General features: G+C 43.1%; 2 protein-coding genes across 2 annotated transcripts in view; one reads left to right on the top strand and one right to left on the bottom strand.

The window, feature by feature from the left end:
* The window catches only part of LOC101852681 (solute carrier organic anion transporter family member 3A1-like), a 20,248-nt gene extending 14,978 nt beyond the window's left edge, over positions 1-5,270 (bottom strand). The window contains exons 1-4 of the mRNA XM_005095681.1: positions 4,899-5,270; positions 3,536-3,674; positions 1,815-2,039; positions 99-266 (exon numbers count right to left, since the gene is read on the bottom strand). Of these exons, the coding sequence (XP_005095738.1) occupies positions 99-266; positions 1,815-2,039; positions 3,536-3,674; positions 4,899-5,270 (904 nt within the window). The remainder of the gene's footprint in view (positions 1-98; positions 267-1,814; positions 2,040-3,535; positions 3,675-4,898) is intronic.
* A 2,686-nt stretch (positions 5,271-7,956) lies between these two features.
* On the top strand, positions 7,957-11,370 carry LOC101850158. The gene is made up of 2 exons (XM_005095670.2): positions 7,957-8,051; positions 9,164-11,370. The coding sequence occupies exon 2, from the start codon at positions 9,380-9,382 to the stop codon at positions 11,345-11,347; it is 1,968 nt and encodes a 655-aa protein (XP_005095727.1). The 5' UTR covers positions 7,957-8,051; positions 9,164-9,379; the 3' UTR covers positions 11,348-11,370.
* Positions 11,371-12,900: the final 1,530 nt, after the last annotated feature.

Here is a 12,900-nt window from a genome sequence, read left to right as displayed (position 1 = left end):
GCTTCTGCTGCTGATGATGATTATGAACAATAATGATTGTAATCATAACAATATTTCGCCACCCCCCAAAAAAACAAACAAACCCCAAACAAACTGACCCACATTGAATCCAGTGCTGGTCCTAGCAGTGTTGTCGTCAGTGTAGGTAACGGCGTAGGAGAAGCGCGGCGAGCGACCCAGTCCGTGTAGCATCATGCCCGATACGATGATGACCATGGAGGTGTGGGCCAGGCGTTGGCGGGCTTCGCTCAGCTCTCTCCCGGAACCTTGGGTTGGCGGGAATAGCACAGGTGTCAGTGGTTTGTTTTGGTCAGTGTCTTACGGCTCTCGCAACGCGCGACCTCAGTGCTTGCTTGACGCATCTTCATTTCTTAAAAATAGTGAAAACTGTTAATAACAGAGAGTGAGCTTAAAAAGAAGTCACATTGTTTATTGGAAAAAAAGGAGATACGAAAAGAAAACACTGAGGTCGCGAACTGCATAAGGTCGTATGAGCGTGCAGGACACATTCAATATTAATAGTAAGACTTAATTTTGAATTGTGCCCCCGTAGTCTACTCTTATCGATTTTGGATCACCAAGGGAACTTTAACGTGCGCAATTTGCACGCGGAATCTCCGAGATTTTTCACCCTTTTCCAAGAACGCTAGGTGTTGGATCTTACCTACCCTAAGACAGGAAGTGTTTCTAAAACACAGTAATAAAACGTAGCAGTTGAAAGACTGCAGAACAAGGCAAGAGCCCAGAAATTCTGGTGAAGGGGGTGAGAGAAGAAAGTGAGACGAAAGCTAGAACACGGTTGGAGAGCAGTAGAGTTTTCAAACCAGGGACCTATTGAATGAGAGACGAACACCGTAACCTCTTGACCACGAGAGCCCCAGGTGCCAGTGGGGAATAGAACATACTAGCTGGGTCCCCTTTCGATGAAAGGAATGATCGGTGCTTTAATATCAACTAAAAGTCATTGGCCTACTATATTTACACTCTACTGGAATGGGGCAATAAATCTTGAGAGATGAAATAAATTACAAGGTCTAGATCTATACTCTCAAAACAAAACGCGCCTCGCGAAATATCACTTCCGGATTTTCGAAAAATTACAGAGACAGAAGCGTCGGCCTACAAAAGCGATCGGCGAAATAAAGAAATTTAGCTTTTTGCAGCAAAACTGTCTCAAAACTGAAAAAACCAAGGGCGCTGGGCTCTGGAGAATATTTTAAAGAATCTTTTGGCGAAAACCGCATGTCGATGGATGCAGCCATTAAAAGCCTTTTGAATAGCAAAATTCGACCACCACAAATAGATAATAGAAGATGATGGTTTACGTAACAACAAAGTGAAGCCGTAGACTTGAATTAAGATAATATTGACTTCATCAATGACAAATTTGATGAGGCATGGTAAATACATACCTGTTAACACGCTAACGCAAACGCTCACAAACACGCACGCACACACACACACACACACACACACACACACACACACACACACACTCACACACTCATCTACAAACACACACGCAGATATGCACACACTCAAACACACACATATACACATATAGAAATGCTCTCACACACACGTTTACACACACACACATACACACACACACACACACACAGTAACTAACCTACAGCAACAAACAACCACACACACACACACACAACCACACACACACACAAACACAGACACACACACACACACACACACACAACACACACACACACACACACCCACAGCAACAAACAACCACACACACACACACACACACACACACACACACACACACACACACACACACAATATATATATACCTGAGTCAGTAGAACACCCATCATCACTTATATTGTACTGAGCACACAACTGCCGGGAATATTTCCCCACGGGTACCGTCATCTGTGACGTCACATTGGTCATCGTCAGTTGACCTCCAACGACGCCTCCGCCCAAACCCCCGGTCTGCTCCAGGTCTGCTCCGAAGATGAAATGTGGCAAGGAGCAGATAATCCCTGACAGACCTGTGATCATCACCCCGAGACCTGTGGGGTAGAGATATATGTATAATATAGTGTAAAAGGGCATAGAGCCTGCTGTTGAGCAGGGATATGCGCTATACAAATGCTATCTATTATTATTATTATTATTATTATTATTATTATTAGAGGATTATGGGAAGACGTAAATGTCGACCAACCGTTAACTGGTCACTTTTAAGCACTAGTAAGAGGGTTATCCCGAAAAATGCTGTTTTGAGAAAATCGAAGGTAAAGTTTTTGCCCCCTGTTCAGTTTCTTTAAAAGGCAAGGGAGAGTTTTCGCTTTAACCAAACAAATAATATATATACACACCGATGAAACCAAACGTCTCCTATAGCTAGAGCAATGCCCACATTTGGTGTAGGTCAAGATTTCTGGATACCCCGAAATCTAGTTTAGCCTGATTGTCCTTTAAAATGACCAACTGCGAAAGACAATTCGCTCCTTTAGAATTACAAATGATGTCTGCTCATTACCTAGTTTTGAGAAATTTGAGTTAAAAAAATTCTGAGTTTTACATGTCAAGCTTTTTTTAATGCAATAGTTTTAACATCTTGATAACGACTCTGAATAATCTCTCGATTTTTCATGTAATAGAGCACATTGAACCTTTAGTTTCTGACCTCATGGTTTTAGTAACTCATAACGGCCAAACATGTCAGATAAAACTTTAGAATTCCAAGGTAGCAAATTCTGGGCAGAATTTAATTTACTCCAACCATTCTTAGAACAAGTTACAAATATATCGTTTTGCGCATGGCGTCCCAGCAACCCAGATGCAATCCTATTGCGAGCGCAAACCCCAGATGTTGGAGCAGGTAAAGTAGGTGAGTTCAGAAAGGTGAAGTGGGAGTGACGCTTACATCGATTTTCAGCGGATTACTGGGGTTTTATTTTTTAAGCTCCTCTGAAAACGTTTAAGTTGTTTGGAGGCGGGGTCTTAGAATTGAACACCCATTTCTGATAGGACAGAGCATGAAAAAGTCTCCAGAAGATTAAAGTTTAACAACAGCGCTTTTGTGATTCGAAGAAAACACATCCACACAATAGCTAAGCTTTCTTCCAACAGTATAATGACGATGCAACGATGGAAATGAAACGATAATGGCGAGATGAGAGATGAAGAAGGATTAAATCCGATCTCAAAATTTTACACCACGAAGATGGTAACTAATTTTTCCATTCTCTGTACATCCCCCCCCCCCCTTCCCCCATATATAAAATCTTCGATATCTGAATATTCTGCACACCTTCACACACACACACACACACACACACACACACACACACACACACACACACACACACACACACACACACACACACACACACGCAAACACACACACACTATATGTCTATATCGTGTAGATGCAGGAGTAAAATAACACTTACATTTAAATTTAAAAAAACCCCACACACACTCACAATTATTTTCAAATAGTCATTAACCCCCCCCCCCCCGCTTATTTTAAGACCTCCACCAGGATTCAAACCCTGACCTAAGACACGCGGGATGTGCACTCGTGAGCCGACGTAGCTGGCCAGCAGGACACAGCAGATATAGATGACCTTGTTGGAGGTCAGGATCAAGGCCGTCTGCTTGGAGTTCAGGTCAAACTGTCGCTCCAGAGTAGTCACCTGGTTTTGGTGGGAGAACAATAATTTACTATGAGTTGTACGTGTTCTGTAGTGTGTAGTGTTTTAACTCCTTATCTCCGGCAATCTATACATATTCTATTTACATATTCTATTTGTGAAAGTTCATCACTTTGGCCGCCTAAAACTTCCGAACCACTTAACTTTCGAATTTGACAAAATCAACCGTGGTTCAGAATCATTTAAAGGGTGCACAGTTCTATTCAGAAGCCTGGAGTCACTGTAGTTTAATTTTCAGTTTTTCATTAGTTTCGTTTAGATCTAATGTAGGGAAAGTTATTTAATAAAGAGAGGGACACCTATTCGGTATGAATTTACTGCATAATAATGTTTGGATTTTAAGATAGAGAGGGATTATGTCTACTCGGAATGAATGAACTGTGTATTGTTTTGAGTTTTAAGAAAGAGAGGGATACCAATTCGGTATAAATTTACTGCACACTGTTTTGAATTTAAAGAAGAAAGAAGGGGTTATCGGTTGAGAGTGGCGGTTGAGAGTGGGTTTATCGCACTCTGTTTTGAGATTTTAGAAAGAGCTTTGAGAAGCTCATCGGCAAGATAACATCTATTCAGTTCTTGGAAAAATCGAGATAGACAAAAGTATGTCAATGTACAACTAAGGCCAGTCCCAGAGTGGCTCTGTAGGTATGACCTGTAGTTCACCAAGGGTACGCCGTCTGCGTGTCAGCACAGCCGCACTAGGCTGGAAGCAGACAGGCCTACGAATGTAAAAAAACCCAGTGGAAACTAGGTCAACCTCTTGATTGAAATTTAAATGTATGATAAAGTGCATTTCTTGAGATTTTGTGTTCAAGTGTTGATGCTAGCATCAATATCTAATTGTGAAGCACCTAATAATACCTACGTCTTGCTGATTTTGAAGATCTGTGAAGAGTTTCAGCCGAAAATAAACACGAAACGAGGCTGCGTGCGACACACATCCGCCATGTTTTACAAGTGTTGAATAGCACGTCTGACGCGTTGCGCAGCTGAGCTCACAACAGACCACACAGCGACGCTGCTCAGGCACACGAAAATGTATACGTTCATTTGCACGGTGCGAGCTAGGTGAGCTACAGGTCAGACCTACCGAGCCACTCTGGGACTGGCCTAAGGGAATGTATTGAATTTGGAACCAACTGCGACTTCTAGCTCGGTAAGCGCACTAATAAAACCCTGACTAAAAGTAAAACTAAAGCGACCTACCTGAGAGCCAACATAAGCTCCGAGAGTCGACATCATCATGTAGCCAAAACTGTTGAATGTCGTGAAGCTGTGGATATTGGCACACCACTGCAGATAGCCGGGAGTGATGCAGCCAAAACCGCACTCTGTGTCCGCCTCCATGTCCTCTCTGCCCCCCTCACCACGTCTATGTTTATCACTCTGTGTGTCTGCCTCTTTGTCCTTTATGTCCACTTCACCACGTCTGTGTTGATCTCTCTGTGTATCTGCAGCGTCCCATCTGTCCCCTTCACCACGTCTGTGTTTACCTCTCTGTGTTTCAGGAGAACCCTTGCCGTTCGCCAGTGTGTGTCCTTTAGACAGCTCACCGTTCCCAGAAGCCTTGCTTGACATGTCGCTGCACAGATAATGAAGGCGATACAGTTAACCACATTGATATCTTCTTTGAAGAAACTAATTGATAATGATATTAGCACAAAGGGACCAAAAACATGAATAATAAAGAACAGCACCCCCTCCCAACCCAAGAACCCCCCCCCCCTAAAAGAATACGCCGACAAAACAACAACAAAAACAACACATTACAAAAAACAAAAAACAAAAAACAAAAACAAAAACAAAAACAAAGGCAAAAAACAAAAAACAAAAACAAAAACAAAAACAAAGGCAAAAAAAACAAAAAAACAAAAACAAAAACAAAACCCAATCCTAAAAGAAATAAAAAACAAAACCAAAAACAACCCCAAACAAACCGACAGTAACAAAAAATCAACAACAACATAAAAACCAACCGAAAATCTCCGCCATCAACAAACAACAACAACTACAAGAACAACAACAACAACAACAAACCCTTTCTTGTGATCTATCAGTAGTCGAAGTGGAATAAACGCACATAAAAGTACATGTAGAACATTCACTTAAAGCCACCTTCACCCTCAGGCATCTTAATTAATATTGACATGTACGAACAAAGAAAACAGACAGAGAAATCAAGGACTAATGCAGGCAGGTTAAAAAACTGATGTGCCGGAAATATGTTTCCAGAATCTTGCTAAAGGCACACTAAAAGACTGAAAAAAAACCTCACCATCACAACAACAACAATGACAAAAGCCACCACCACTGCCACAACAACAATCACCAACATCATTAATACCACAACCACAACAATAACAAAATAGCCACTACCACTAAGGCAAAAGATACCACTATCATCACAACTATAACAAAATAGCCACCACTGCTACCACGACAACTACCTCACATTACAACAACAAAAATAATTACAGCCAATACCACTACCACAACAACAATCACCACGACCACAACAACAGAATAAATAACAATAGCCACGACCACGAAAACCACCACCACCACCACCACAACAGTAACAATAGCCACAACTACCACGACAACCACCACACATTACAACGACAAAAATAATATCAGCCACAACCACGACAAACACAACAACAAACATAACAATCACCACCACCACAACACGACAACAGTCACCACTACCACAACACGACAACAGTCACCACTACCACAACACGACAAGAGTCACCACTACCACAACACGACAAGAGTCACCACTACCACAACACGACAACAGTCACCACTACCACAACACGACAACAGTCACCACTACCACATCACGACAACAGTCACCACTACCACAACACGACAACAGTCACCACCACCACAACACGACAACAGTCACCACCACCACAACACGACAACAGTCACCACCACCACAATACGACAACAGTCACCACCATCACAACACGACAACAGTCACCACCATCACAACACGACAACAGTCACCACCACCACAACACGACAACAATCACCACCACCACAACACGACAACAGTCACCACTACCACAAAGACAACGGCCACAATAAATAAGTAACATCAGTACGAGTAGTATACCCAGTTCATGTACAGGTCTAGTATACAGTCGTTGGATCCTTTTATACCATTATCCCCGAAACAACTCTTCGTATATATAATATAATATATATATATATATATATATATATATATATATATATATATATATATATATATATATATATATATAAAATATATATAATAAGATGAATAAAACTTAGTCTAAAAAAAAATAAAAAATAGAAGAGGCCTACAGTACTCTATAACAATAATATGTGAGGCAGCGTGGTGGAATCAGGCTCTCGTCAAAATAATAAAATCGAAGAAAACAGCAGTTTTCTCCCTGCTTAGCAATTTTTATCAAATGTTTGTTTTTTGGCTCAACACCTTTTATTTCCATTTACAAACACATTATTTGGAGGATTTCACTAAAAACATTGATTAAAGGCACAAAAATATAAATTTACAGTCTCTATGGACACTCCAGCTTTGGAATTTACCAAGCTTTGGCGGCCATTTTCTCGTTAATTTTACTTCTTAAACCAGGTGACCTCCACCTCCTTCGATGCAAAATATCTCCACTTCTATTAAAGATGGATGGGTAATTTTTTCATTGAAAGCAAGACGAATGAACAAGCTTTAAGATGATACTAATAACTCAATATGTACAAAAATTGACGAGAGCTTGATTCCACCACGCTGCCTTACATATAGTGGCCTTCACTTAAAGCTACTATTTTCTGTTTCTCTCACTTCTTTATTTTTCAAAACTTGAATAAACATCACAAGAAAATTATAAACAAAAATCCCGGACTAACGAACCCCAGTGGGAAACAGGTAGATATTCCATAAGGCACAAGCTAGTCTAAAGAGGTGAAAAGTAAAATCGAGATAGTAAAAAATAATTATGAAACTTTGAGTTGTCTACAGAACACCTTTGAACTATTCTCTCGTACTAGCATTTGCATACTTTGCTCTTGTAATAATATTCTCTGTAAAATGGGACCGCCATTACTCACCAGCTCGATAAAGTTATAATCAAATGAAAGGTTTTTTACTATTCATTTCATTATGGTCATTGAAACATAAACGCATTCGTTTGTCCGCATCTGTTGCTCTTGCGGGTTTCCCCGATCGAGAGAGTGCGCACTGATGCTGAACGTAGACTTTTTGTTGACGTATGTTTGCGGAATCATTTTGAGACCTGTTGTCAGGATGGGGCGGCGGGAAGTGACGGCTATGATCGCCTCTTTTCTAACACCTCTCGTTAAAAGGTGGGCTTTTTCACAACTGTATATCTATGTTTGGTTTTATTTGCAGAAGGCCACAATTTCAATGTTTATGGCAATGACGCATGACTTTTGAATGCTAGACCTAGATCTAGAATCTAGGTCTCTTGATATAGATTCTAGACAGACACTAAACATGGTTTGCCCCCGTCTCCTGTATGACCTAAATTATCTCCATCGGAGTGTAAAAGACCCTTTAGAAAAACAAAGTAACGAAAGAGACACTTCACCCCTATTTTACTCTTTCGCTACGCTAGATTTTCTACCACTAGCCCATTTCTTTCGCTACCCCGGTGTGAAAGTGTGTTTGAAATCTTGAGTTGTGTTAAAAATACCACTGGATGGCCAAAATATCGACCCAAGTTTTTCTTTTAGCATTGTCTCAAAACTCATATGGCAGCATTCATTTTTGTACCTGATCTAGATTATCTTTAGATTAGATCTAGATTCTAGATCTAGATCTAGAATCTAGATATAGAATCTATATAGAGTCTATTAGATCTAGATATAAGCTATGGAACTGGATCAATATCATATTATGCAATTATCATGGATGAGTTTTCAGACTACTATAAAGAATACAAAATATCTCTTTTTGTCTTTCCGCCTTTATGTTGCACAGTTTTCAAGAAACTTACATTGTGAGCTGCTGAATAAAAGATCACTATTCACGTTGAGTAGCTACTGACTGGTGTTCTTACATCGTATGCTATTTTCCTTTTGGGTCCATGTACAATTATTGTTGGTTCAGGGGTCATTATCGCCTTTTTTTAGGAAGGACTTCCGTAACGAGCGACCACCCCAAAAAATACAATAAAGAAGAGACCTAACCCTACCCCTAGCCCAAACCCTAAACCTACCCCAAACTTAAACCTCTACCCTACCCCATACCCCAAACCCAACCCCTATCCCCTACCTCCTACACCTCTGTTCTACTCTGTCTCGTAGTGGTCGCTCGTTACGACTGCACTTGTAAGCCAGAAAAGTGAGAAATGGGAACATGTTTGCTAGGATAAAAGCCCAAACGTTGACTTATTATGACGATGCTTGCATGCTCTGGGTATGTTTTTTGGATACTGTGTTTTGTCTCATTTCAGATTGCCATTCGCTTATTCCTAGGCTTCTAAACATCATGAGATGCTTGTGAAGAATCCTCGCAAAGACCAGACTAACAGTCTACAGAATCAAGGGGTCGGTTATCTTGCGATTAAACAAAAAGTCTCACAGTGAAATAAGTTAGAATCAAGTTCTGTCTTCGCAGTAGAAGCAGCCGACGTTTACCCAAGATCTCGCAGTTGTCCAAACCCCCCAAAATGCCGATCACAAAGACCAAAAAGCGCCGGAAACCCGTGGCGGCGAAAGAGCCAAGGCCGCTGTACAACAAGAGGCCATCTATCTGCTCGGAGACGATTCTGAACATGCTGGACCGAAAAATCCGGGAGCTGGACAGTAAGGGCCAATCAACGGGTCGGGTCAACTCATGCGCCAGCCGGACTCCCAAGAAGAGACCGAGCTCCGCCCCCGACCGACGCTGCGTGTCGTCTCCCCCGAAAGAGCCCGGCAAGAGCATCTTGAGGAAGAACAGCTCGTCCGAAGACCCTTATTTCTCCCACGTGAACTCTGGCGCTGAGTGCATAGACAAGAAGAACGCCCGCTTCTTTCGCCACGGCTCGCCGACTCCGTGCAGAGACTACAGCTCTGTCTCGTCCACGAACACCACGGTGCCGGACTGTCGCTCCAACGTGCCCTTCCACTCTGTGCCTGCAGTCGTCCCCCCTACCTCGCAGGCCAAAGAGTGCCGTGTTCGCTTCAAGTCGGATTATCTCGACGACCAAGAGTCGGATCAACAACAAAACACGCGGATGCGGACCGACCCGTCGCAAAGCTTGAATTTTTTGCTGAAGAAATACACTGGTGGGAGTGGCAGGTCGTGTCGGTACGAACCCAAGTTTGAACCGCGGGTCTCCACCTATGCCAGACAGGCGCTCAACGTTTCCTGCAACAAGTCCAGTACCGAGAGCGACTGGGAAGGAGTCAAGAGACTCGGCGCGGACATCTTGTCCAAGTACAGCTCCCTCTTCTCCGAGGGCTCCAACGCCAAGGGCATCACCAGTTCAGACGACAAGAGCGGCGCTCCCACCGGGCCTGAGTCCAACACCACAAGTGGCTCAGAGCAGGTCTCGTCGCCCGGACTCCATAAATGGTCCAGAAGTGCTTCGATGAATTTTGACAGAGGAGCGGAAGTAGGCACAGACTTTGATTCCAAAAGAAATACCAACGATTTCGATCAGCAGCAGAACGCGGTTAATGGACTGTCCAAATCCGTAGAGCCCTTTCTCAGCAAGTACTGCAGTAAGCCGTCTAGTATGATGGGCACCTCGTTTTCCAAACCACTCACCAGCGGATCGTACGGCAGCAGTTCGGCGCTAAACACCTTCCTCAAGAGCGGCTCAATGTTCAGCAGGCCATCATGGCGAGATTTGGACTTTCGGTTAACCGGCCTCGGAGCGTCGGGGAAACTGGCTTCGTCCTTTTCCTCCTCCTACCCTACGTCACTGTCGTCTGAGTCAAGCTTCAAGCGTTCCGGTCTGGACTTCAGCTACCTCACTTCTGGCGGAAGTGCCTCCAGGAACTATAATTTGTCCAAGTCGACGGGGTTCTCAAGCGGCTCGCCGTACGTGCTGCAGCGGTCTGTGAGCATGAACAACTCCAACATCACCAGCCCCGGCCACACAGCGCAGAGAGGAACGTCTTCTTCTTCCTCCCACGACACAGAGTCGGGCCAGTCGTCTGTGGACAAGTTTGTAGACGACGTGGTCACAGACTCCCCTCCCAACGCCAAGTCGGAGGATTCCAACTCGAAGCTGGCGGGGGGTGTCCGAGGCGCGGCCAAGTCATGGCGGCCAGGCAAGGAGGAGGAGGAGGAGGCAGGGAAAACGTACAGACAGCTGTTTGAATCCTACGGTAGTTCCAAGAACAACAGCTCTTGCGGAGACTATGGTCAGGTCTTGACGAATGTTGGAGGGGCGAAATCCCCACGGTCCTATTTTGTAGATCAGGAATTGAAAGCCACAACGGGTCAAGGGAAAGATAGGTCTAGTCACATTGGATCAGAAAAAGGAGGAGGAAGAGGAGAAAAGGGTGGTCTATCAGCAGGGAGAAAGTGCGAGGATACGATGGTTGACATCATGAAGAACGAGCGAGGCAGACTGAGCAAATTAGAATCTATCATCGGCAAAGTCACCAAAAGTCTGAGTTCGAAGGAGCAAAGGGAAAAATAAAACGCAATGTCTATCATAACTTCTGTCATCTAGCTATTTGCCGTCTGTTCAGTTCTGTTGAGTTTCCCCCGTCTATCAACACTTTTCCCTCTCCTCTCCTTGTTTCTTTCTTTGCCTATTTGCCAGTCACTCTTTCTGCCTGTCTGCATTTATGTCTCTATGCATATCTCCTTTTGTCCCTCTTTCTCTCCGTCTCTCATCTTTTCTCTTCGTTTCTTTATTTTTTTTTCTATCTCCCCTTAAACCCCCCCCCCCTCGTTGTCTGTTGATCTTTCTGCTTTGCACATATCCTGTCTTTCGGTCACCTCATCCCCCCCTCTCTCTCCCTTTTTCTATCTCTCTCCCCGCTCTGCTCTCTTTTCATTCGACATTACCGTTTCTTAATTACGGATACATCTGTCTACTCCAATTGTACAAGGATACGGTCGTGTTCTATCTGTCTATCTATCACAGATACAAACAGGTATTACTTTATCTATCTATCTTGATGGCTCATACATCACACACACTCACACACACACACACACACACACACACACACACACACACACACACACACACACACACACAAACTCACACACACACACATCCATATTACGTACGTAGTATGTATTTTTATAATGCCCCTATCAACGAAATCAGTTTATTACACGTAAGTCTTGTTAAGAGGCTGGGCCTCCAAATTTTTACCTTCATGACCAAAGCAAAAATGGGATGTTGAAAGTCTTGAAAACTCCATAAAACGACTCGAGCTCAAGAACAGTCTAGTCTGGGATTCGAACCAAAGCCATCTGCTCCACAGACCAGCGTCCCCCCCCCCCCAAACCAGGACAGTGCTACTGACTGAAGTTGTCTTTAGGCCATTCCCAAAGGGGGGATATTAACATGTTCTTATGCACAGTAAAATTGTAAATGGACTGATTTATCAATGTCACGCTCATACTGTGCCGGAGCAACATAGGGGGAATTCCTCATCCTTACTATCGTCATTTTCCTCTACTTCGTTTGTATGTTTGTCACTCTTTTGTGAACTGCTATTTTCGGGGTGCCTTGATAGTCGAAGCTGACTTTGTTCTGTTGAGGCTAGAGAGGTGAGCAGAGTAAGGCTGATTCCCTGTTTGAACTTCTCTGTTGACATCCACCACTTGTCGCTCATATGACCTTATGCAGTTGCGAGTGCCGTAAAACCCTTCTAAAACTAACTCGACCAGCATGATACCAGCTGACATAATGGAGCGTCCGAGAGTCAGAGAGAGGATAATTCACTCTAGTATTCGATTAAGTTTTTATAATAATAGCTTTTAAATAAACTGTTAGTCCGAAGAAGCAACGTTACTTACCTTAAGACAAACTGCTAGTTCAGGAACTGTAAATCCACTCTATAGTCCAACTGTTACTTGTGTTAGTCTAACTGTAAATCCAACGTAGAGTCCAACTGTTACTAGTGTTAGTCTAACTGTAAATCCAACTTGGAGTCCAACTGTTACTAGTGTTAGTCTAACTGTAAATCCACTCTATAGTCCAACTGTTACTAGTGTTAGTCTAACTGTAAA

The sequence above is a fragment of the Aplysia californica genome, unplaced genomic scaffold, assembly GCF_000002075.1.
Source record: "Aplysia californica isolate F4 #8 unplaced genomic scaffold, AplCal3.0 scaffold00110, whole genome shotgun sequence".
Classification (NCBI taxonomy): Eukaryota; Metazoa; Mollusca; class Gastropoda; order Aplysiida; family Aplysiidae; genus Aplysia; species Aplysia californica.
Note: the sequence above shows the minus strand (reverse complement) of the source record. Positions and strands in the feature narration are given on the sequence as shown.

Bases quoted from the DNA above. Each gene is read 5' to 3' on its own strand.
- LOC101850158 (XM_005095670.2), top strand. From the start codon at position 9,380: ATGCCGATCACAAAGACCAAAAAGCGCCGGAAACCCGTGGCGGCGAAA.